Here is a 27,646-nt window from a genome sequence, read left to right as displayed (position 1 = left end):
CACTGCAAGCATGGCGGGAGAAATACACATTTGATTTTGCTGAATATACAAATCTATCAACTGATGTGTTGAACATCGTTGTTTTGTAGATGTATTAACGTGTGGAGATTTTATACGGATATACCAAATCTACTCGTGGTGTTTTTCTACTGGACAATTCTCTGATTGTCACCACACAGGTAAACAATCGTCACGTATCGGGCAGTCGCTCTGCAATGTGTACATTCCGGGTCGCTGACGATGTCAGTGAAGGGCTCGCATGGTTTAAATACCTGTTGACATTTTGACCACCGGCCGTGGGCTGGTGCCTACAATTATTGCGAAATGGCGTCCGTTTGTATAACTGGTTGAGAAATGTCACATATTGCTGAAACGTAACCCACAAAATTTGAATTTCTCCTGAACTTATTGATACGATTTGTTCAGATATTGTGAGATTAATACATCGCAGGGGAAGTGTCACTCACAACAATTGTATGTGTGAATATATTGATATATTATGAAACAATGTATTGAAAACAGCCGAGAACACCGATGATGTCGTATTCATGAACAAACCCCGCCCCCTTCTGTGAATTTCGATAAGCAATTAGCGCGGTAGACAATCAATAAACAGTTATGGTGTGTCTCGATCACAGCCTTGTTAGCAATATTACCGTTTTACAGAAACACTGCCCAGTACGCTGTCATAAAGCATGTTGTTTTACCTTGGGTACACTCAGTGAGGAACACGTCTACCCCAAAGGGTACAACTATGGTCAGTTTTCGAAGTAATTACACTATTAAAAAGTAGCCTTCATCGCAAATCAGGGGTGTATAACCCAGACCTCTAAGCCTAGCCACTCACATAGGGCTGCAGTATTTTGTAAACATTTGAAGAAAAAAATGTAACCTGGTTAACCAAGAGTTGATTTATTCTATATAGATCCTTTCAATTTTAATTCATATCTGAAGCAACCATTGGCAAAGACATACCTTGAAATATTGGCCCAGAGTAAGAAAGCATAAGTGTATATATATATGTATCCTCGTCAATTGCTTCCATGCTTCAGGTTATGATGAAAACCTGATCACATGTGGCTAGTCTGTTCTCTGGTAGGTTCACCGAATGTGCGGGACATCGTGAATCTCCACATCGCAAATTAGTATCCTATGTGGGATCATTTATCATTACTAAAAGCTACAAGTGAATGATGGGGTTACTTGTAAAATTTAGTTAAATTATTTGTTAAATATTATTTTCGGCCTGTACCTCATGGGATTATGTAGACTTGGTTAGAGTCTGATGTTCAGTCCCACATCTGCAGCAAATGTCAGTTAATATTCCTTATTTGGAATAACAAATTTCTCATTCATGTTGATATAGTTATATCTCATGTTGATATGGCTTTGTAGAGGTAACTTGTAGATCTATATCACTGATAACAGGACCAATAAAGACAAAGAGGCTGCACTTTCATCAGTCATCTTAAGATGAAATATGTGAACCGCTGATAGAGCGGCTGCCTACCGAACGGAAGATCGGTAGCTGATCTCCAACCGCGTCATACCAAAAGACATGTTAAAACATGGTACGTTTGGCATTAAGGAGTTAAAACAAGGATTGGTCGGCTTGGAGTCAGTATACTGTGTCTGAGTGGGGTATTCATGTACGACATAGCATCTCGGTGGGCTAGCACTATAAAATCAGCATGAGTACGGACTAGCACAAGAAGCCACAAACTCGTGCACACATGCATGTACATAGACGTGAAATAATCTTGAACGCAACATTAAACCTCATTTCACCTCACCTCCCTAAAATCCTTGATATAATATCAGTTCAAGGAACAAAAAGAATGTCATGAACAGCACCGTTAAATTTAATACCATAAAACATTCATACAGAAACTAATTGCAAACATATTTTAAGCAATTAAAAAAACACAACTATTGAAATAACCTAACAGAAACAATAGTCTAGGAATCACATGACTTGACAACAAGTGGTACAGCCAGAGCACTTATCTTGAACGCCATTTCACCTTACCAACTAAACACGTTTAAACTAAATTAAAGCTGGTTTTCTTTTCCTTTGATGATTGAATATTTGTCTTAGAATGGCCAGCTTTGAGCTTTAATGGATCACAATAGTCACTGAAATTGGCCCCTGTCCTATAGTCCTTGCCAAAGTGCCCAATAGTTAAGGTATGATTAGGATTGAAGAAATTTGCCATTTTAAAAGTGTTGCCATATGTTCTCATTGTAAAGACTAGTGGACTAAACATGTTAGTGTCTATCGCTGCAGTGTATCATTTACATGATTAAATCCCTATCACAATATCAGCAGATCTTTTATGATTCTGAAAGAGTTTATTCGCCTTTATTTAAGGAAGGAAAGTCGAATCTGTCCAATCACAGCCCTCCAAGTAGTGAACATTTTGGTGGCCAAATGCGACTTAAATCCAATGTTGGCGACCTAGATTTATCTACTTCTCGCCACTTGGCTGCCTAAAAGTCAACATAACTGATGACGATATCTGTTAAGGATATGTGTTGGCTCCAAAAAACTTAGGTTTGGCACCTAAATAATCATGTTTGGAGCCACTTGGCTCCCTAACAAAAAAAACGAACTTAGAGGGCTGAATCATGACCTTTAAATATGTTTGTATGAACCGCGTTTATTTTTTATGACATATGAATGGTGAAATGCGCTTTTATTAATTTTCATTTAATTACATTCTATCGGAATCATCCATACCAAATATGTTTGATGTCAACTATATTTTAGTTAGTCCGTGGATGTATTGTCGAATTATGTCAGTTTGGCGTTCCTGGGTCTACCTGCTGTTCAAATGTGGTGCTCCCGGGCCATCACCTATTGGCCAGTGATGTTTTGATGGCCTGCTGGGATCACAACCTCAATTCTACCATGAATTTGGAATTTACTCGATTCTGATTGGTCAATCAGAGGCTATTAAATCACAATAAACCCCCTCTGATTGAAACAGCTGGTTTGACAGCCGCCTCGTCGCGGAAGCTAATATTCATAGAATAGTACTATTTTAAGTCATTGTCGGTAGGCATATTTAAATAATTATATCTACAATTACAGGTAACAAAATGCACAGATGCTGTTACTACAATATTCAAAGGATGTGTGGCAATACATTTTCGTGCAGAAAACACGATAGAAACCTACAAGGGGAATGTATTTACGTTTTGGAAACAACAGAGAGCTTGGAATTTTGGCACTAAATTTAACATTTGAAACCTCACGCTGCGCGTTCGGTTCCAAATTCAATTTAGCGGGGTTAAATCTACAGGTAACCTAGCTCTACATTGAAAACACAGTATGTTTATCTCCTAATTATCCAGTGTATTATTTTTCCATTCTAGCCCCTTAGCCAAAAATAGTCATAAAATCAAATTACGCAGTCCTCCCTTGATTGAAACATGCGATGATATCACCAATGCTCGACTTTCTTTTTTGGGTACAATTGAAATTCAGCGGGGAGCACCTGGTAGCATAAGGATTACCCTTAATACTCAGGAATCATCCTTTGCAGGCAGAGTTTATTTTATTAGAGTGATTTTCAGTATTTTCAAGGGTTTGTTTGAACAAGGCTGTAGATTTCCATGTATATAAAGGGGAAAGTCACGTTAAATAAGTATTTCTTTTGAATGTTGATGTCAATCAAGAACACCCAATTTGTTTGTATGACCATAGTTAATCAGGGATAATTCTTTGCTTTTACCCCCTAAATTTGAACAAAGGACGCATTTTCAAACACAATGGGTCATTTTAACATTGTGCTGTATGGGCAAGTGTGGGTGTACCTCTGGAATATTTGAAATTTTCACATAAACATGATAAAGGGCCCATGTCAGAAAATTCCAAGAGTGAACCCTGGTTAATCTGTCATGACATGTTTGTGCTGACATGAGATTGGGTGATGGGGTCTCCATGACTCATCTCAAACCCGTTTAGTTAACTCACCTGTATCATGTTGATGCTAAGACTGATCTGTCGACAGGTGAGATGAGCTGTAAAGGGAGACCCCCGGGCTCGGTGACGCAGACCGTGGCAGGGAAGTTCCACGTCAGCCTGGAGGTGTTGTGTCGATGGAGTGACGGCCTCTTCTACCTGGGGAAGATCATGAAGGTAAGTTCGTTGTCGGGATACTGGGTCAAAACTGTTCCCCAACTACCTATGCTTGTCTTGTTTGTTGTTTAATGCCGCACTCAGCAATATTCCATCAATAATCAAGTCAAAGACCGGACAATCCAGTGATTGACATCATGAGCATTGATCTACGCAATTGGGATACGGTGACATGCATTAACCAAGTTCGCAGGCCTGACCACTCGATCCTGTTAGTCGCCTCTTGGGATAAGCGTGGTCGCCTTTTACGGCAAGCATGAGTTGCTGAAGACCTATTCTACCCCGGATCTTCACGGGTCATAATACTAATAGGTGACTAAATGGAAAGGGTGGTCAGACTTGGTGATGTGTATCATCCAATCTCATTTAAATCAGATCTTAGTTCTCGCTATTACTAAACAAAGATCTGAGGATCAGAACGACCTTTCATCCAACCAATCAGAGCGTCTCTTACCAGATCATGAAAGTGACAGTCGTAATGTGTTTTCTAATCATGCAACCACGAAATATTTAACACGGGGTATTCCGAATGACAGTTACGGGTTTTATGATTATATCCATACAATCTAGGCCATCTATAAGCCATTCCACTTTCCAGAATGTTCTTATCAGTTTTAATTTTGTTAATAGAGAATATGTCAAAATATGTTTCGAGGCGTAGTCACCAGTTTGAAACTAGTGTCATAAAGCTCGAGAAAGCTGCCTTCTGATTGGCTAATGTCGATTTCTTGTCAGTCATTTCATTGGTCGGTCAAAATTCATGAAAGGTCATTCTGACGTGACCCGTAATTGGATGTCCTCAGATCTTTGTTTAGCGGCAGCGAAAACTAAGATCTGATTTTAATGAGATTGTGTATCATCGTGTCCCAATTGCATGGAACATTGTTCATAACATCAATCATAGGTTGTCTGGTCCAGATTTGATTATTTTCGATGCTGCTGTCGTAAAGCTGGAATATCGCTAAGTGTGACATTAGCAGCAAACAGCAGGATTCTCGCAATACTTTATTGATTCGTGCTTAATATTTATGTCCCAATGGGACATCCTGTAGATGGATGTAGTTTATGTAATTATGGGAATATTTTACATCACTGGGACCGCTGCTATAATTATTGCATTAAACTTCCAGATTTTCGTTTCCTTATACGTCTTAATTTACTATCAGCGCCATTCATTCTGCATATCTCTAACGTTGCATGTGGACGGTGATTCTCTCTCCATCAGTTTTATATGACCTCTCAGAGTGTGGCCTCCGACATTTTGAAAATGGCCCCATGTATTTATGCTGAAGGACCCGTGAAGATTCCGGGTTAGAATAGGTCTTCAGCAACACATGCTTGCTGTAAAAGGCGATTATGCTTGTTGTCCCCCGCCGCGCGAAAGCGCGAAGCGGGGGATATAGTATTCACGACCGTCCGTACGTACGTCCCACCTGTTTGTTGCCGCGATATCTCAAGAACTAAACACTGGATTGTCTTCATATTTGGAACTATGGTGTATATACAAATTCCACAGACACCAGTCGGTTTTGGTGACCTTGACCCCATTTTCAAGGTCACAGCAGGCAAATCTGCTTTTGGAGTTGGAAAACGGTGTTGCCGCGATATCTCAAGAACTAAACACTGGATTGTCTTCATATTTGGAGCTATGGTGTATATACAGACATCGTAGACACCAGTCGGTTTTGGTGACCTTGACCCCATTTTCAAGGTCACAGCAGGCAAATCTGCTTTTGGAGTTGGAAAACGGTGTTGCCGCGATTTCTCAAGAACTAAACACTGGATTGTCTTCATATTTGGAACTATGGTGTATATGCAGACACCAGTCGGTTTTGGTGACCTTGATCCCATTTTCAAGGTCACAGCAGGCAAATCTGCTTTTGGAGTTGGAAAACGGTGTTGCCGCGATATCTCAAGAACTAAACACTGGATTGTCTTCATATTTGGAACTATGGTGTATATACAGACACCGCAGACACCAGTAGGTTTTGGTGACCTTGACCCCATTTTCAAGGTCACAGCAGGCAAATCTGCTTTTGGAGTTGGAAAACGGTGTTGCAGCGATATCTCAAGAACTAATCACTGGATTGTCTTCATATTTGGTACAATGGTGTATATACAGGCGGGGGACATTTCGTCACTTTGTGACAAATACTTGTTGTAAAAGGCGATTAACAGGATCGGGTGGTCAGGCTCGCTGACTTGGTTGATGCATGTCATCGATCCCAAATGCGTGGATGGATGCTCATGAGATCAATCACTGGATTGTCTGGTCCAGACTCGATTATTTACAGACCGCCATCATATAGCTGGAATATTGCTGAGTGCGGCGTTAAACAACAAACCAACCAAAGCAATTTATGCTGAAGGTGTCCCTGTCCACACTTGTTCAGATTCTAGACAAACTTAGTTAAGATTGATGTTAATGTATGCTCCCCTTATGAAGAAACATGTCCTAGCTCCTTCACATGGTGTCAATTCAGGAAGAGGATAGGTTGGGTAGCCTCGTGGTTAAAGTGTTCGCTCATCACGAAGGCCTGGGTTTGATTCCCCACATGGGTACAATATGTGAAGCCCATTTCTGGTGTCCTTTGCAGTGATATTGCTGGAATATTACTAAAAGAGGCTTAAGACCATACTCACTCATTTCAGATAGACGATAAGGTTGGCAAGTGTCTGGTCCACTTTGAAGACAACTCTGAACATTGGGTGCTTTTCAAGGACATTCAGCGAGGTAGGTTCAGTGGGGATTTCTCGACAGGGCCTCTGTATTTATTACCCCCACCACCCTCCGCCCCGAAGTGTCTGACTAACTCTGTCTTTTATACACAACAACAATCTTTGAACACAGTGAATACCTCTAAGCTTTATGTACCATACTACATAAAATCACTGGGTTGTCTGGTCCAGACGCAAATATTTACAGACCCCGTCATATAGCTGTAGTATTGCTGAGTGTGGCGTTAAGCAACAAAGAAACAAACAAAACCATAACTAGACCCTGTGTTGTGTGATTTGTCATTCTTTCTTCTGGTTGACATCATTAAACTGTGGGTACTTCAAGACTATGTGCACATCCTGTCAGCATTACATTTACAGCAATATTTATGTAAAAATATTGACTCAGTCATCAGAGATCCGAGATGCACTTGTTCAGTTCATGCATCTATGTTCATTTAAATTTATGGGACAAGAATGCGACCTTTTTTGTCCGGTTCATCTAGATTTTCACAGAGCTCGAGATAAGCTGCATATCTGCATAAAATATGCATCAGAAATACGCAGTAAAATAAAATCCAAGCGTATCAAATATGCAACGAACATTACAGATACGCTACAAAAATAAAACTTGTGCGTATCATCAAATTATTGTGAAGTAACCCTGCATATTCCATTAGCAAATCAGTAACTTATTTTGAAATTATAAACGGGCATGCCGTCAACCTTGCCCAACACCACGATGACAGTTACATCATGATCATTAGCCATCACACCTTCTTGTGGAAGTATCGTGGTATTTTTGAGTCCTGTAAAGCTCTCGAACCCACACGACACCAGTTTGCAGTGACTAGATGAATAGTGTTTTTAAATATTTAACTTAAATACCCACATGTGTAAAAACTAGTGGGTAACAGAAATTTGAATACCCAGATAGAATTACTGATACCCAATGATTTTAAAATGCATGGGTAAAATACCCACAACACCAAAAGCTTATCTGGAGCTCTGTTTTAATGTCAACATGCACCTGATGCAAGTTCCTTTAATCCAGCCCTGCTTTCCTCCAACATAAAGCAGACACACTGAAAATAAAGAAATCCCAGTGTTCCCGTTTACCAGTAATTACCAGTTTTTTACCGGTAAAATTTGACAAGGACCGGTAATTCATGTGACTGCCAGTCCCTCTGGACCGGCAAATAGAGTACCTTATAAATCTTTGTTGTTGAACAAAAAACATCGGTGATATTCATACAAGTATATTTTTCGAATGTCGTCAGTTACCTTCAGGCTTTCCCTTGGTCTATTTTTAGTGCAAGGAAATAACATTTTGCTTTGGTTTTAGGTTAAATATTGTAGCGACTTAGTCTTGAAATGCAAAAAAAAAAGAAAATAGTGACCAAACTTTGTGTGAATGACGTGTAGATCTAACTAAGTTACTTCAGAGATGTCATGTCGAATGAATTAAAACCAGGTAATTTTTATACATTTTTTTAATTGTTGAAAGTTGGGACTGACAAAAATTAGGAGGGGACTGGTAATTTTTAGTGTTGCCAGTCCACCAGGACTGGTAGTTTCAAAAGCCAGCGGGAACACTGAATCCTGTCCAAATGTTCAAAAGGGACTTGAACCAAACTCACTCACTCACTCACTCACTCACTCACTCACTCACTCACTCACTCACTCACTCACTCACTCACTCACTCACTCACTCACTCACTCACTCACTCACTCACTGTGTATGTTTCATTGGCTGTTTCCAGGGGCCATCAAGGGCGACATTGCCTGCTGTATATGCCGAGATGAGAGGTCGGATGTCCCCAATGAAATAGTACTGTGTGACAACTGTGGACTAGGTAAGGCCATTATCATGGATTTAATCTGGATATGCCATTTTAAAGAAATAATTATGATTTAAATTTCTGCTTTTTTTTAAATAGTCGTACGTACATGGTTGGATTTGTTCCATGTCCCCAGACACAGTGACAAATGACTGCAGTTCTCGTGTTATTTCAAACAACTGTCGGGGCAGAGGTGTAGTAGCCTATTGATGAAAAAGGTTTGCTCGTCGAGCCGAAGGCCCTGGTGCAATTACCCACATGGGTACAGTGAGGCTCATTTGTGGAGTCCCCTGCAGTGATGTTTCTGGAATATTGCATAAAACCAACCAAACCACTCACCAACAACTGACTCAAGAAAATAAATTTATTTTTATCTTTTTTTGTGAGTGTTCTTGTGACATGTAGACTTGTCACCTGTCAGTGTTGTTGTCACCTGTGAGTGTTGTTGTCACCTGTCAGTGTTGTTGTCCCCTGTGAGTGTTGTTGTCACCTGTGAGTGTTGTTGTCACCTGGAAGTGTTGTTGTCCCCTGTGAGTGTTGGTGTCCCCTGTGAGTGTTGGTGTCCCCTGTTGTTGTCACCCATGAGTGTTGTTATCACCAGTGAGTGTTGTCGTGACCCGTTTGTTGTTGTCACCCGTCAGTGTTGTTGTCTCTTGTGAGTGTTGTCACCTGTGTGTGTTGTTACCTGAGTGTGTTGTCACCTGTGTGTGTTGTCACCTGTGTGTGTTGTCACCTGTGTGTGTTGTTACCTGAGTGTTGGCGTGACCCATCTGTTGTTGTCACCCGTCAGTGTTGTTGTCACCCATGAGTCTTGTTGTCACCTGTAAGTCTTGTTGTCACCTGTCAGTGAGTGTTGTCACCTGTGTGTGTTGTCACCTGTGTGTGTTGTCACCTGTGTGTGTTGTTACCTGTGTGTGATGTTACCTGAGTGTTGGCGTGACCCATCTGTTGTTGTCTCCAGGCTACCACCAGCAGTGTCACAATCCCCCAATAGATGACGCCATCCTGCAGCCCAGCGTGGACTTCATGTGTAGGCTGTGTGTGTTTGCTACCACCGTCAAGGTGAGTGAGAATACCTGGCGAGTCTCAGAGACATTGTTTGGATGCTGCAGAGACATTTTGACCGTCTCCATGGTCTAGTGGTAGAGTGTCCGCCTGGAGAGCGGAAGGTCCGGGGTTCGATCCCCGGCCGCGTCATACCAAAAGACGTTAAAAGATGGTACTTGTTGTTACCCTGTCTGGAGCTCGGCATTACGCACGCACGCACGCACGCACACGCAAACACACACACACACGCATGTGTGCATGCACGTTGATATATAAGTGCAATAATCTTCGACGCGACGTTAAACCCAATTTCACCTCACCTAAAGACATTTTGTTTAATTTCGTGTTTGAAAACAGTTTCTTTAATATCATCACACTATCCCCATTTACCATTGCAGAGAGGAGGCGCTCTCAAGAAGGGACCAACAGGTAGAGTACCTTGTAGGGGTGTCACAATAAATCAAAATCTAGATAATTGCTATTGGTAAGCACATAAAGTCAATAAATTGATTGTTAAATCAGTTTCCGATCAATAGTATCGATTTCAGTTAGGAATATCGATAGTTTCGATTGTATTTACCATATCAATAAAATACATGCAGTGCTGTTAAATTTGTTGGTAGTAGTTTTCACATGGTAATGTGGAAGTTTCTTTTTCTTAAATTATTAGGGTTAAGAAAAAACAAATCAGTTATATCTCAAATTTTACTTTTTATTTGTTGTTATGGTTAACACATTCAAAGGAAACTTCAGTTCCAAGATTTGATTCAACTCTAAAATCCATCTAAAATGATACACTGAAAACTATCGATATTTATCGCAAAAGTTGCTTGCAATATCAATAGTTATCGCAATATTTTCTTTCAATATCAATAGTTATCGCAATGGTGATTTCCAGACCAATAGTCACCCCTAGTACCTTGGTCCAGACTGGATGATATAATTCATTTGAAACTTATTATTGCTGAGTGCAGTTTTAATCAGTAATCAAATGGTTAATCCCAATGGGGATTCCAGGACCAAATAGGGCCCCAGTACACCATGCTTGTTGTTAAGAGTCAACTTATGTGTATTGGGTGGTTATGATGACCTGGCTGAATATATGTCGACCCATGAAGATCCGGGGTAGAATATGTCTTCAGCAACACATGCTTGCCATAAAAGGCGACTATGCTTGTTGTAAGAGGCGACTAATGGGATCGGGTGGTCAGGCTCGCTGACCTGGTTGATGCATGTCGTATCCCAATTGCGTGGATCGGTGCTTATGATGTCAATCACTGGATTGTCTGGTCCAGACTCGAATATTTACAGACCGCCGTCATATAGCTGGAATATTGCTGAGTGTGGCGTTAAAGAAGGGATTTCTTTAGCGGTGTGCCCAATGTGTCCATACAACATGAAATTATTCAGTCCTATGAAAGATCATCTTAGTCAGGCGCCAGTATTTACCATTTTCAATGATGAAACGCCCTAAAGTTAGATATATACACACTGTTGAAGCAAAATGAAAATGACTGAAGTAATATCAGTGTCTGAAACAGCTGCCTTCCCACTGGTTGCATTTCTGTCCAGTAGAAAATTTCAGCTCTTATTTTTGTGTATAGTCTGCTACACAGACGTCATAGATTCACTGGAAGACAACATTTGCTTTACTGCAAATTGCGATCAAGTCCGAGTCATGTTAACACAGCGGTAGAAACTAACAGTTTCAGTCCACTAGTCCTTATAATGATCACATATAGTAAAACCCTTAAAAGTAGCACATTTCTAGTAGTCCTTATGATACCTTACCTATTGGGCAGTACGGCAAGGACTACAGGACTAGTGCCAATTTCTAAAGCAGTTAACATGGCCTGATTTTGAGCGTGTGTTTGATTGGTCTGTCTTAGATGTTTTTATTAGAATTACATACTTTTTGGTCTGAATTTCAGCAAAGGCTTTCCAAACCATGAAGCAGACATTTCCATACAATGTAAGTAGCCATGCTGAATTATAATCCCGATTATAGCTCCACGGGTTTTCCATGTGAAGTTATACGATATAGGCCTTTTACATAGGACGAGAGGCCGGTCACGTGACCAGGAAACTGTCCTTCATAAGTAAGCATGCTCGGACATTCATTAGGACCTCACTTTTATGGAAGTCCATACTCCACTAAACTCACACAAAGTGAAAGTCAATTCTTGATTGAAAATTTGCAAGCAATTCCATAGTATTTGATTGGCTAACCAAGCAAAAACAATTGTGTCATGAACTTGAAAAAATTCGACTATGCCCACTAACAAACTACTGTTTCCTGATTGGCTGAAAATAGAATGAGCGGGGCTTGTGTTGCATTATTGCGCTGAACGATGAAACTAATTTCGTACTGATGTCGATATTTGTGTTCATCATTGAATAAAAAATCTGAAGTTATTACTGTTGACATATGTATTTGTAAGAATTTGCGTTCGGTGGAGTTACAAACGTGAAAATGGTGTGCACTCTTTGCATACATCTGCTAAACGAATTTGTGCAATATGTTCACCATTTGTTAGGATTTTAACGCAATAAATGCAAATACAAGTCAATTTGTCTCTTGCAATAGAGGGCATTTTTCTGGGTGCTGTTGTACAAAACAACCTTAGCGTAACAACTGTCGTAAGTCTATGTTAAGGTATGGGAGTTACGATCAAACGCTAAGATCGCTTTGTACAATGCCACCCTGATCTTAAGGTCACCATCTTAGTAATTTTCGGAGAAAACATTGTTTTCCTGTTGACTCTAAATGCATTTACTTTTGGTCAAATTGGGAACATGTCATCCTCAGAATGGCGTGTCAATCGGAAAAGGTATAAAAAGGTAATGTCACAGTGAATGTGTTTTGTAAAGTACCTTTAGTCATTAAACTGGAATATACACTTTCTGTTCTAATATTGTCTTGCATTACACATGTTTCAGTTGAACAAGTTGACGTGGGATGCGCAACACAAGACAAACAGCCAGCAGTGCTACTGTTACTGTGGGGGGCCTGGAGAGTGAGTTAGTCAGAATAATATCCAGTTGTCTGATTGGCAGGAATAATATCTAGTTGTCTGATTGGCAGGAATAATATCTAGTTGTCTGATTGGCAGGAATAATATCTAGCTGTCTGATTGGCAGGAATAATATCTAGTTGTCTGATTGGCAGGAATAATATCTAGCTGTCTGATTGGCAGGAATAATATCTAGTTTTCTGATTGGCAGGAATAACATCTAGTTTTCTGATTGGCAGGAATAACCTCTAGCTGTCTGGCAGGAATAACATCTAGTTTTCTGATTGGCAGGAATAATATCTAGTTGTCTGATTGGCAGGAATAACATCTAGTTGTCTGATTGGCAGGAATAACATCTAGTTGTCTGATTGGCCGGAATAACCTCTAGCTGTCTGGCAGGAATAATATCTAGCTGTCTGATTGGCTGGAATAATATCTAGTTGTCTGATTGGCCGGAATAACCTCTAGCTGTCTGATTGGCTGGAATAATATCTAGCTGTCTGATTGGCAGGAATAACATCTAGTTGTCTGATTGGCCGAAATAACCTCTAGCTGTCTGGCAGGAATAATATCTAGCTGTCTGATTGGCTGGAATAATATCTAGCTGTCTGATTGACAGGTCACCATCTTGTAAGGAATGGAAATGGAAAAAAAATATATTTGAGGATAGTTATCAAATCTTAAGTACAGTATACGACACCATTTTATTACTTTATAGGACCCTCATATTTCTCTTAAGAACCCTGAAAATAAATTATTGGGGGTCCAGGGCCTACCAGTTTCATAAGTCAAGGTAAAACCACGGCTGGATACTGTTCAAGCAGTGTTCTCCCCACTCCCTGTATCTAATGTCAGTCAATAGTCAGTGAATGTTTGAAATGTTGCAGCTGGTACCAGCAGATGTTGCAGTGTTGTCGATGCAGACAGTGGTTTCATGAAGGTAAGATGATCGTCCTTGTGGTTCAAGAAACTATGTGACAAAGATCCATTATCTGTGCATGTTTAAACCTGACTTGAATTAAACTATTTTATTCAGGAAAAGTTTCATCAAGGGGATTGTGAACATACAACTAAATATATATAAATAAAACACCTCTCCGAAGACAAAACACTTGACACACAGCATTGTTTTCCCCCGCTTTAGCAGTCATCATGTTTGTCCGTCCGTTTCCAGAGCAGAACTCCAAAAACAGTTAAATATTTCTTTTGAAACTTTACATTATTCAGTCTTGTGGTGAACTGGTGCCTCTTGATGATTTGGGATTTTTATTCTTTTTATTTTGTTTTGTTTTCATGATGAAAACAAGTTGTTTTCCGTTTCCTCCGGAGAACTCCAAAATCGTTTAATATATCTTGTTGAAACTTACTAAACAGATAAGTCTAGTGGTGAACTGGTGCCTTTTGATTATTTGGGATTTTGAAAAATAGTGAACAGCATTATTATATTTTTTCATTGAACTGAAAGTATCCAATGGCAATGAACCAAAAGTGTGGTATAAGTAGGGTATTTGTCTGATCTTATCTGTATTTGTCTGATCTTACCTGTATTTGTCTGATCTTGCCTGCATTTGTCTGATCTTGCCTGCATTTGTCTGATCTTACCTGTATTTGTCTGATCTTACCTGTATTTGTCTGATCTTACCTGCATTTGTCTGATCTTACCTGTATTTGTCTGATCTTACCTGTATTTGTCTGATCTTACCTGTATTTGTCTGATCTTATCTGTATTTGTCTGATCTTACCTGTATTTGTCTGATCTTGCCTGCATTTGTCTGATCTTACCTGCATTTGTCTGATCTTGCCTGCATTTGTCTGATCTTACCTGTATTTGTCTGATCTTGCCTGTATTTGTCTGATCTTACCTGCATTTGTCTGATCTTACCTGTATTTGTCTGATCTTGCCTGCATTTGTCTGATCTTACCTGTATTTGTCTGATCTAACCTGTATTTGTCTGATCTGCCTGTGTTTCAGCCTGTACACAGTGTCTGGAGGTGCCGCTGTTGTGTGGGGACAGATTCTACATGTTCGTGTGCTCCCACTGTAACCATGGCCCGGAGTACATCAAGCGGCTGGATATGAAATGGTAAGACTGAACACTGTCAGGGTGTTTGTTGTTTAGCAGCACTCAACAATATCCCAGCTATATGACAGTCTGTAAATAATCAAGTCTGGACAAGACAATCCAGTGATTGACATCATGAGCATCACAATACCTTGTGCACAATCCGATATGTATCTCAATACCTTGTTCACAATCCGATACATATCACGATACCTTGTTCACAATCCGATACATATGATAAATACATGTGCTCTTATCTGTAATGAGTAAGCCATCTTTTTCATAGACAGGATGGCCAAATATTCAATTTACAGTTGGTAGCATCAAGTGTGGTGCAATTGATGAAAATATTTATGTTCACTTATAATTTTCACTACTAATTAGTGTTTTGTGTAACAGCAAACATTTAAGGAATGATCGATATATTTTATACTTTGCGTGCTACTGTGATTGTGTATCGAGAAGTAAAATATCGCGATCCACTGATCTACCAGCGTATCGTTCCACTACTAATGCCTATAACTTATTTCAGGGTGGTGGGTAGAAGGGTGCACGGGTGGCCCGGTCGTCTAAGGCGCCGCGATTCGCTGTGCAGAGTTGCATCCATTGGGCACGCTAGAAACCTATGATTGTGGGTTTGAATCTCGGTTTGCCCCGATTATGTTTCTAGGTTTGTCAGCACCATACCTGTGCCTGTGGGTTTCACCTTAGTGGTAAACGTCCGAGACCTGCATCACTTCGGGCTTTCCTCCCACATTAAACTGACGCACAGTGATATAACTGGAATACTGTTAAAAGCAGTGTTGAACCCAACTCACTCACTCATTATTTCAGGGTGGACATTGTCCACTTGTCTCTATTCAACCTGACCGTGGAGGGCACCAAGAAGTACTACGACCTGATTGACGTCATCCTGCCCTGGGTGTGTGACAGATGGGACAACCTGCAGCTGGACAAGGTCAGTTTTAACGCCACCCATAGTTCGCAGCTTTCTCATTGATAGGACCCGTGAAGATTCCGGGATAGAATAGGTCTTCAGCAACCCATGCTTGCCGTAAAAGGGGACTATGCTTGTCGTTAAAAGGCGACTAACGGGATCGGGTGGTCAGGCTCGCTGACTTGGTTGATGCATGTCATCGATCCCAATTGCGTGGATCGATGGTCATGATATCAATCACTGGATCGTCTGGTCCAGACTCGATTATTTACAGACCGCCGTCATATAGCTGGAATATTGCTGATTGACGTTAAACAACAAACCAATCAACCGATTAAAATCAATCTCATCGATAGGCTCAGGCCATATTGCTACAAGCATCTTTTTCCCAGTAGCCAGTGGTAAAATCAAGAAGTCAAGCCAATATTGTAGGTAGCCAAAAGCATTTGAAATTATCTTTTATCAAGTAACTAACTATAGTATGTACAAGTCATAGCACTAGTCTTGAAATTGTATATTAGTGGATACTGTTTCCTTGATGTTTTTTATTTGTGACCTAAACAGTGATGCAATTTATGTTACTAGATGATATAGGTATATCCTTGCTTATCCAATGAGCATTGTCAACTGAAATAAAATACTTATTACATTGATATTTATGTATTTCTGTTCATTATCGACTTTAGGAGGTATTATACGCAAGTACAATTATTAGCAGACATGTGTTCCGCAATCAGCTATTATTTATTTTTGTGTCTTCAAATGTGAAGCAATAGAATTGAGTTGCCATAAGATATTATTCAAGGTAGTCATTTGGCTTCCTCTGAATTTTAGAATTGAAATTGAAATTTAGGTCGAATTGGCGACCGTTTCAGTCGCAACTTTGAGGCCTGAGGCTTCAAAGGTAATGAACAAGCAACAATGAAAGAATAACTAAAAATGAACAAACAAGTAAGATCATTTAACTGAAACACAAGGAAGATAATTAAGTTTGAAAGTTTTAAGGCCAGTGATTGGTATTTCAAAAAATGATTTTAAAAACTTGTTTGTATGGTTACCTCAAAGATTTGTTGGGGGGGAAGAAACTGAAAGATAAATACTTTTTTATGTAATTATCAAAAGGCTGCTTTCATTCATATGTTCTCCTAGTTTGGAAAATAGTAAAACAAAGGGTGACAAAAAATGACACTTGCATGAATATTTGTTTTCAAATTGAGCCCCTAAATACATGTTAGATGGTATTTTCTACAACCTGTGATGAGAGTCAAAACAAGCATTTTGCTGTTCCAGTTGAACTGTACGTCAAACAAGGAAGTGGAGATGGAGGTGCTGCAGTCCCTGCAGACGCACAAGTCCAGGTGAGCCACGTTGCAGACTCATTCAAATCTGGGCCCACTTGTGCAAAGCGACCTGGGCGCTTAAACTATCTTAAGCCAATGTTAAAGAATGGGAGTATCGATCACCTTAGCACTAAGAGCATTTTTTGCAAGTGGGCCCTGATCTTTTACTCCTATACCATACCTCTTTGTGAAGATCTAAGGCGCTGCAATTCAATGTGCAGAGTTGCGTCCCTTGGACGCGTCAGAAACTATGATCGTGGCTTCAAATCCCGGTTCAATACACCAACCCTATTATTTATCTACCTGTGGGGATCAAAGGTTGGAATTGGTCCCCAGCATCATGCTGGCCGTAGGAGGCTCTTTGACTTGGTGACGGCATGTAAACATACTCTGACACCACAGAACGTTGCTCTCAATCACTGGATTGTCTGGTCCAGACTTGATCCTTTACAGGCCGCTATCATATAGGTGGAATATTGCTGACTGTGGCATTAAACAATAAACATAATTCATGTTGGAGATACAGAAATCTGATATGCTGGTCTGGATACTTCGTTCACTTGTACCAAGAATTTAGAAGCCTCAGTGCTGATTGGCTGATTGAAAAGTTCTCCTGTCGCTGCCATGAAGATATCATCCTTTCTTCACACAGAGTGTGGTATCATATCGTAGTAGAGGAATACCTACACACAACCTTCCTTAGGGACTAACCATTTGACCGGGTTTCAGCAACCCATGCTTGTCATAAAAGGCGACTAACTGGATCAGGTGGTCAAGCTTGCTGACAACCCAATTGCGTAGGTCAATCACTCAATTGTCTGGTGGGCGGTCGGGTAGCCTAGTGGTTTAAGCGTTCGCTCGTCACGCCGAAGACCCGGGTTCGATTCCCGACATGGGTACAATGTGTGAAGCCCATTTCTGGTGTCCTCCGCCGTGATATTGCTGGAATATTGCTAAAAGCGGCGTAAAACCATACTCACTCACTCACTCAATTGTCTGGTCCATTGGTTATTTACCGACCTGCATCATGTGGCTGGAATATTGCCGAGTGAGAAGTTAAACAACGAACGTCCAACCATTTGATTTCTGGAGAGGCTAATATTATGACTCCATAATCCCAGCCAGAATTCTGATAATTTACTGACTCGAACAATCGCGACATTCCACACGCCTTGAGACAAATTGACTGCAGTTAGCGTTAAGTTGAAGAACTGATTGCTGACTGGCATAAAACTCCATTCACTCACTGTGTCCTTGGTGACCGTACAGGTTCAGTTGGGGTCGTGAGATCAAGAAGAAGATAACGCTGTGGGGGTTGAGAGTCCGCGTCCCCCCTCCTGCCCCGACCGTCATCCTGCCAACCGACGGACACATCTCGGATGAGGTCATGTCTACTCTGCAGATGAAGGGACGGAAAACAAAAACTTTTGTACCCATAGAATGGTATGTAGCAACGTGCAAGCCATTAGTTTAAAGTTGGTGTAGTGGGGTAAGCTAAGAAATAGCGGAAATTATGACACTAGACACAAAACTATATTAATATATATATATTAATATATATATTGATATATATATTGATATGGATACAGAAATTAATGGAAGATTATTCCTATATACTCCTATCGTGTCATGTCTAACAGTGTGACATGGCAGATTGTGTGTCAGCGAACACCAACAGCATTGTTGCTCCTGCTATCAACCACTAGTCCAAACAGATTATTGAACATGTAGCTGCAATACTGCTGAATGTGGAGTTTACAACAAACTTTCTTTTGGGATGGCAACATTTTCACAATTGTTTTTGGCGTTGGGAAGGTGTCTCAAAACTTAATTGAAGGAATAAGGATTTTTATTTTACATTGACCTTCTGAGGTGCTTCTTTGCCTGTGTGTTGTTGGGGATTGTTATGCCTCTTTTCAGAATCTTTCCATTCTATTGGTTAATCCATACCACATGACAAAACAATGCATTTCAATATAGGACCCGTGAAGATCTGGGTAGAGAATAGGTCTTCAACAACCCATGTTTGCCCTAAGAGGTGACTATGCTTGGCGTAAGATGAGACTGACGGGACCGAGTGTCAGGCCCGCTGACTTGGTTGATGCATGTTATCGTATCTCAACTGCCTAGATCTTTGCTCATGATGTCAATCACTGGATTGTCTGGTCAAGACTTGATTATTTACCAACCACTCTATTATAGCTGGAACGATCCTAAGTGTGCGTCGTTAAACAACACACAAACATTTCAATGTAGAACCCCTAATCACGTGATTGACACTGACCTCCAATATTGACCTGACACATGATGGATATTGACTTGTCTGCCAGAAAACGAGATGGCGTCTTGGAATAACATTTCAGGATACTGTAATGAAACTGAAGACAGTTTAAATGCTTCATAAACTTCAGAAAAGAGAATTTCGGTCTGATCAGACCACAGGGGTCAGGTACTCTGGTCCTTGTTTTAGCATATTGAGCAAGTAAAAAGTAATCCTTTGTATTATACAGTCAAGTCTCGTTAATCCGACATCGTTGGTTGCACATGATTGTGTCGGATTAACGAGTATGTCGGATTAACGAAATTAAGTGATATGTGATCGAAAATCGGACATCTTCACGATAGATAATAACCGTGTGTACCTTGTAATAAAATCATTAAAAACGAAATATTAATATTGTTATGTTGTTTATTCATTCATTCCTTAATTTATAATTAATGACTATGCAAAAATAATAATAATTTTCCCATTTATACATAACAATAGAGACATTACTCACTGAATTTATCACATGATCAACGACCCACGTTTCCCCGTGTAAATGCAAGTGCTACTGTCTTAACAACTTGCTTCATCTACTTAAAATAGTCTGTCAGTGCGTGTCAAAACACGGGGTTGTGTACTCGCGGTCAGATGACCACGGAGTACGCTGATCACTGTGTCGGATTAACGAGACTGATTAATGAGTGATTTCGGCAATTCGTTGCAAATTAGGTGTGTCGGAGTCGGAGTGCGAGAATGTCGGATTAACGGGACTAAATAGCACTGAATCAATCGGTTCCCATCATTTGTGTCGGATAAAGCCGAGTGTCGGATTAACGAGTGTCGGATTAACGAGACTTGACTGTATTCCCTTTGACGATCAACATGCACTCTACCATCTGCTCTGAAGAAATGGGAACTGCACTGATCAGAAAACATGACTCTCTCAGAGCTCCAGATAAGCTTTTGGTGTTGTGGGTATTTTACCCATGCATTTTAAAATCACTGCGTATCAGCTATTCCATCTGGGTATTCAAATTTCTGTTACCCGCTAGTTTTTACACATGTGGGTATTAAGTTAAATATTTAAAAACACTTCATCTAGTCCCTGCAAACTGGTGTCGTGTGGGTTCGAGAGCTTTATAGGACTCATAAATACCACGATACTTCCACAAGAAAGTGTGATGGCAAATGATCATAATGTATCTGTCATCGTGGAGTTTGGCAAGGTTGACGGAATGCCTGTTTATAATTTCAAAATAAGTTGCTGATTTGCCAATCGAATACGCAGGGTTACTTCACAATATTTTGAATATACACACAAGTTATATTTTTGTAGCGTATCTGTAATGTTCGTTGCGATTTGATCTGCATTTCTGATGCGTATTTTACGCAGATACGCAGCTTATCTGGATCTCTGGTGGTACTGTACTGTTTGTTTGTCTATCAGCAGCTCTCCAATTCCAGTGAAGTATACCAAGAGGAAATGCATGGATATCGATGATTCCATCGTCTTTAAGACCAAAAAAGCCAAAAGACTGCTCCTTGATGCAAGAAAGGTATGGGTTAGTATTTGTCGTATATTTTCTAATACACAAAATTAGCATTAATAAATCATGCTTGTTTGTGCATCAATTTATCGGATTAGATGACAGGAAATACTACAGGACGGTGCCGTTGTACAAATCGATCTTAGCGCTAAGGTGAAATACAGAGTGTGGTTGACAAGTGTATATACAAGTAGGAGGCAATGTTTATACAGTAGAGTAGATATTGTTATACTGGAGTAGAGAAGCCTGTGTACTTGTCAACCATACTCTGTATATCACTTGCTTAATAACAGTGTTAGAACCTACACCGAAACGTCGCTCCTAATTGTAATAAAGAAGTTGTTCATCCAAAAATCCTTAGTGCTCCAACTTCTAAATGCCTATCAAAGAAGTTAGACTTATGACAGTTGTAGCGCTATGGTTGTGTTGTACAATGGCACCCAGGTAATCTCACCTTAATATTGAATGGATTTTAATCAATTCTTCCAAAAATCCTTCTATTACCTATTCACATAGACATTCCTTTTTCCAAAATTACTATCATATTTACATAAAGCTTTCTGTTGATTTCTGGGTCCTCAGCACCCATGCGACCAAATTGATGGGTGGTCTCTCTCGGTAACTTGGTGGATTGTGTGTCATCAACGGTTATATACAGGCCGCATTATTTTAATGAAATATGATTAAATCCCAGTTTTGCTCAAAATAATTATTCTTTCCCAGTTCGCCTGCCAAAGACACTTAGTTTGGAATCTGAGATAAATAGCTGAAATACTGTTCAAAGCAGCAATAAAACCAACTCACTCACTCACTTGATAAGCCTGAAACTGCAGAAATAGCAACTGACATTTAAAGACAATGTGTTCTTCCAGAACTCCCCTGACAGCCTAAGCCAGATGTACAGTGGTTACAATGGATGCCGTAAACGTTCCTTCAGTCGCCGCTCCATCAGCCACAATTCTGATGACTACGACAGCGGCTTCGAGACAGCATCCCACTGTACGCTCGAGAGCATCATCCCACCACCAATCAACTTCGAGGGATCCAACCATCCTTTCAAGACTGTTGTGGAGCGAAATGAAGAAATTGCCAAGCACGAGCGCCTTCGGGCCAGGTTACTGGATTTAAGTCGGTTAAATTCTGACTGTGACAATTCCTCTCAATACTCGCTGGACTCGTCCCAGTTTTCCGTGGATGACGAGTCCATTGATTTGATAAGTGAGGACTATGAAGAAGAAGAGCAGCCGGAGGAGTTGCCCAAGAAAAGGAGCAGACGCAAGAATCAGAAATACGACGCCATGCTCGACGGATACGCGAGAAAGATACCCAAAAAGATATGGGGTTTACCCCACCCGGTGAAGAACGTGGTCGATCCACGTGCTATACATGCGGTAAGAGCTCAGGAAGTTAATTTCCAGAGTCTGAAGTCAAGTGTGAAGCAGTATTTTGGTGCCGCGGACCGTCTGGCTCACGGGGAGAAGTTCCACGTGTTGGCGAGACGAGTCACACCGAGCAGCAAGGTCCAGTACCTCGTGGAGTGGGAGGGGCTTGTGTCATAGTAGACGGATACTCTAGGTTCTGGTCACTGACTGAAGCATCAAGGAATTGACACTTTGTGCCATGATTAGGGTTTTTTTATATCGGAGGTCTAGTTGCGATAAGTTTACGATTAATACTACTCAAGTTTTGAAGGGGATACCATGACTTCAGGCTTTCTTCCTACTTTAAGCTGACATGCCGTCATGTGACTGAAGTTCTTTTCAATGTGACATTAACCAAAACTCAAGGATAGGGATACCAGGGTTTAACAGGCTTGAAAAAGGCTGTGAATTTGGATTCTGCCTTGAATCAATTTTTTCATCAATGAAGTAACATCATCAGAAACAACTGATCCGTTTCCTGTCCAATGATCGGCTGCTTCTGTTAAGAGTTAAAGTTTGGGCAGTTTGAAAAAGCTGAAATTTTTCAAGCACCCTGGATATAAAGATATTAATAAGGGTAGTGGGGTAGCCTAGTGGAGTAAGTGTTTTCTTATGACGACGAAGACCCATGTTCTGGTCCCCGTTGCTGTGATATGGCTTGAGTAAAGCTGTAATGAACCGTTTCTGGGCCAATAAATTATTGTTAGTTGTTAATTGGTGTGCAACAGAACATAAGGTACACCCTATCAAAAGTTGAATAGGTCTGTCCTGTCCTGTCCACACAGTATGAAACACAACTGGTTCTCAGACAATGAACTTCTGCCGAGATATAACGACCTTGAACATGTAGGTTCTGGGACAAGGTCATAGTCAGCAATCTTTGTTTTCTGAGCAGAACTAAAATATCTTTTTGAATTTTATCAGAATTCCTTCCCCCAGCTATTCAACCTACTGTATTGGTCGACACATGGGTTGATGATGTGCAGAGATAATATTGAGAAAAGTGGGTGTCTTGAGCAAGACCTATTAACCTTCGAACCATGCCTAATAATTCAACATATGGTACAGGGTGTGCTTTCCCAGGTGCACACTTTCGGCAATTTGTTTATGGCCCCAAAGCTGTCTTACTGTCAATGAAAGGTTTATGATACGGAAGTTGGTGAAGTGTCACACCCTAATGATGTCATGCAGTCAGTGACAAGGAATTTGTCCACCCATCACTTCGGTAACAAGTTTGTTTTGAAAGAAAACTGGTAGCCCCTCCATCGAAAACATCTTAAGCTTGTTGGTTGTTGACAGCTTATTTTCCGTTGCCTGAGAACCAGTTTGTAATAATGTATTGGGGTTTTTTTTAAATATATTATTATTTATTTTTCATTTTTTTTAATACCATGGGATCGATCTTGAGTAAACACAAGTGCAAATGTACAAAGAATGAGAATAACTACTTCTAAAAAAATCCAAATATTTGAGAAAAAACTGATCACAAGTACTTCTTTTTTTTTTCAACAAATCGAAATAGTGACTGGACAGTCTCCTATCAACCTGAATGTTCAATATTTAGTATTTAGTTCAAATCATGATTGTGCCATTTTATTATGAGAGATGTGTGTTGGAAGTGTGCCTGACCAAATTAATTGCTACTGCAATTATTGTATCTATAGGAATATAGAGTTAAGAGTTGTGGCTCTAGATTCTGAAGTAGGGTAGAAAAATCAGATTTGAAACAAGCAGAAAGTACTCAATTTCATAAGTCTAAACATTCAGCTAATTCAAGAAACAAAATATTTATACCATTTTCCCATTTCTTGGCTGGAACAAAAGAATGTGATGGTTGAAATTTGTGGTGAATGAAGAATGTAAATTAATTTCTATTACCAAAGAAATTAATGTTGCCATTAAATTTTGTACATAGTTACCTCCCTTTACTACCAGGAAGCCAAGCTCCTCACAGCAATATCCCATTCACGGAGCTCTCTGTACTATCACTGCCACAAGTGAAAGCTCCACACTGTGATGGGTGGCAAAACCATGCTTGGAGTTGAATTCGCGATGGTCTGACAGTTATGTTTACAAACAAATGATGCCTGTCGTGACGCAGAATACTCTTACTCCTGCTAAAAATATTTTCTTTGTCAGTTTGAATTTCTGTTTTATTAGAACTATCATGTAATTGGAATAGTAAGAATGTAAGGAGGAAGTTCGTTGATTTTTCCATCAAACAAACAAGAAGGTAAATTCATCGAGGAAATATGGTCAGTCGTAAACCTTTTCAGAATTACCTGTGATGGCATTATCAAAGACATAAACAAAAGTATGAACGTTACTACATTTGGGGTTAGAGGGCAGATTACAAGGTTCTTGTAATGGCCGCACACTCACTGGCTGCAGCAATGTTACCAAGAGTAACGAAGGTGTCACGTGCTGGGTAGGAGCTTGCCAGGTAACAATGAGTGGAACAACGCGGTGGAATGTGGAACACAAAAGTTCTTCAAAGACTTGCTTTCAAATTAACCTGAAATTTGTAACAGGTTGACATTGAAAAACACTTTAGCGAGAAGCTCTTCCATTTAGCCATCATTAGCAGAAGAGGTACAGTGTTTATGTGGAGGTGTTTGTGTCAGTCATATGTAAATATGTATATACATATACAGAAAATATTACCCATTTACAAATAAAAAGATTGATTGTATCATAATGAAAGTAACCAGTCACACTGAAGCATCTTCAAACAAAGCCCCGACCAATTTTCTTGTCTTAGAGATCTGACCAATTTTCTGTTTAAAAAAAATAAATAAAAAAATAAAAAATTATAATTCACAATCGACACTAAAATATTGAATCATTTCTCAGTGGAAGGGACCAACTCTTCCTAATTGTCACTTGCCATCAGCAGAAGTGTAAATAATTTCATTGGATGCTGCATCGCTGCCAATCCAATCACTTCATTTTTCCATTTCTGAAAATGGCACTTTATCGAGGCCGGATGTGAAGTTATTGTTGGTGTTTCTTGTATGGTTTGGGGCGGTCAGGTAGCCTGGTGGTTAAAGCGTTCGCTCGTCACGCAGAAGACCTGGGTTCGATTCCCGACATGGGTACAATGTGTGAAGCCCATTTCTGGTGTCCCCCACCGTGATATTGCTGGAATATTGCTAAAAGCGGCGTAAAACCATACTCACTCACTCACTCACTCTTGTATGGTTTTGTAAATGTCGACTAAGTGCTTCAGCTCACAGGGAAAAAAACCAGAACAGCTTTCTGATGAAGAAAATAGCTGAAACGAAGCTGACTGACACAGTTGGTAATTTGTCTTTGAATTTCATTTCAACATGCTGTGCCGGATCTTCTTGGAGTAGCAGGAGTTGTTTTCTGTGCAGTTACCCCATAAATCAGGAAATATTTAACATTTGCAAAGGTTTTTTTTCCCCTCCTGCATCCATTGTTTTCTGTGCAGTTACCCCATAAATCAGGAAATATTTAACATTTGCAAAGGTTTTTTTTCCCCTCCTGCATCCATCCTTCATGGCTTCATAAACCTGTAATACATGTACAAACATGTCTTTATATTCATCTAGACTTCTTTTCTTTTTCTCTTCTTTTTCCTTTCCATCCTGCCAATTTGGTCCAAAGAATCTGTAATACAAGAAAACATTGGTCTTGCCTAATTAGTGAATGCAAATTCGCCTTGTCAAACCCTTCCCAGTGAGAGAATGAATGCAAGGGGGTGCACTCAGCCACGAGACAGTCTCACCACCCCATTCTCACGTTAGCCGGCTCTTACAATAAGCCTGAGATGCGGGGATGCCAAGGAATCCTCACAGGATCTGTTCCACAGAGCAACCTTAGTGCTATCAATAAAAAAAAGGAAGTGGCGTAGCCTAATGGTTAAATTGTTGGCTTGTCACACCAAAAACCCAGGTTTGAATCCAAAAATTGTGTCAAGCCAGTTTTTGGTGTCGCCTGACATCCTATGGCTGGAATATGGCTAAACGCGGCCTAATACCAAACTCGCTCACTCCTCTCTACTTAACGTGTGCAACATTATAGGGACTCACCATTTTATGTTTTGGGAAGGGGAGGGAATGTGTTGCCAGAACTTTTCTGGGGTGGCCCAGTGGGGACTGCAAGTTATGGGCCATGTTCCACAAAGTGATCTCAGCACTATGACTATCATAAGTCTATGTTATAGTATGGGAGTTCCCATTGTAATGCTAAGATCCCTTTGTGGAACGCCTTTTCCTTTGCTAGAAACCTATAATCATGGGTTTGAATTCCTGGTTTGGCGTGATTATGTTTCTAGATTTGTTAGCACCATATTTATGAATAAGTGTCCCCAACTGGTAAACATCAACATGCATCAGTCTGGGCTTTTCTCCCAGATCAAGTGGACACGCCGTGATATAACTGAAATACTGTTCAAAGCGGCCAAAAACACACAACACTATTGGATTCCCAAAAGGGTTTTGGCTCTTGGTTACACGATTTGCATGTTAACAACTTATTTTTACCAATTCACACTCTGAACCAAGCACAAGAATGAAGGACGGGTGACCATTTCTTCCTTGGAGCAAGGCTCTGAATAAGCTGAAGATGCCAGAATTCTTGAACAGTTTTCTTTGATTGACAAACTGGAAGTGTGACATAAATTGTAGCCACAATGCTCAGTAAATGGTAACAATGAATACTGTTATGAGGACAATGTAAGAGGAGTCAATGTGTGTGAATTGTAACAAATGTTATATTTGGGATAACACTTTCTGAGTATATTGTTTATATACTACTCAAAATAAGTTCAAGAACACCTGATGTTTTTTACATAGATATAGTTAGTCTGTCACTTCTTGGTCAATATGGGGTCGGTCGGGTAGCCTATTGGTTAAAGCGTTCGCTCGTCACGCAGGAGACCCGGGTTCGATTCCTGACATGGGTACAATGTGTGAAGCCCATTTCTGGTGTCCCCCGCCGTGATATTGCTGGAATATTGCTAAAAGCGGCGTAAAACCATACTCACTCACTCACTTGGTCAATATGACATGATATCATTGAATCAACCAAGTCACAGAGCCTGACAGATTAACTATAGCTAGTATGAAAAAATCAGGTATTCTTTAACTCCTCGGAGGTGTATACATAATGCAACAGTCCTTATTAGTTAGAATAGGTCCACAGACTCCAGAGATGAGCACCGAATGTTAAGAAATTAAATCTGTGAAATGAAAAGCATGTTGGTCTTTCATACCATGTTTTAATGTGTGAGTGTGTATTTATGATATGTTTTATCAATTTTATATTAAACTAACTTTTAAGA

The 27,646-nt window shown here is 40.1% G+C and overlaps 1 protein-coding gene across 5 annotated transcripts; it reads left to right on the top strand.

The window, feature by feature from the left end:
- On the top strand, window positions 1-27,646 carry LOC124145550 (PHD finger protein 19-like). 5 transcript variants are annotated; one of them, XR_007219356.1, is made up of 16 exons: window positions 1-179; window positions 4,017-4,144; window positions 6,797-6,878; window positions 8,626-8,718; window positions 9,665-9,765; window positions 10,149-10,179; window positions 11,682-11,722; window positions 12,691-12,767; window positions 13,652-13,704; window positions 14,737-14,848; window positions 15,662-15,785; window positions 17,055-17,122; window positions 18,374-18,547; window positions 20,818-20,932; window positions 21,790-25,753; window positions 25,831-27,646. XR_007219356.1 is itself a non-coding variant. In XM_048389198.1 (15 exons), exons 2-15 carry the CDS (start codon window positions 4,022-4,024, stop codon window positions 22,474-22,476), a joined length of 1,872 nt encoding a protein of 623 aa, XP_048245155.1. In that variant the 5' UTR covers window positions 1-179; window positions 4,017-4,021; the 3' UTR covers window positions 22,477-27,646. The 5 variants fall into 5 exon arrangements, 4 of the variants coding, with proteins under 4 accessions (XP_048245155.1, XP_048245153.1, XP_048245154.1 ...); XM_048389198.1 differs by having other exon boundaries at window positions 20,821-20,926; window positions 21,790-27,646; XM_048389196.1 differs by having other exon boundaries at window positions 20,821-20,932; window positions 21,790-27,646.

The sequence above is a fragment of the Haliotis rufescens genome, unplaced genomic scaffold (genome assembly GCF_023055435.1).
Source record: "Haliotis rufescens isolate VD_foot unplaced genomic scaffold, xgHalRufe1.0.p SCAF_8, whole genome shotgun sequence".
In the NCBI taxonomy this organism is placed as follows: Eukaryota; Metazoa; Mollusca; class Gastropoda; order Lepetellida; family Haliotidae; genus Haliotis; species Haliotis rufescens.
Note: the sequence above shows the minus strand (reverse complement) of the source record. Positions and strands in the feature narration are given on the sequence as shown.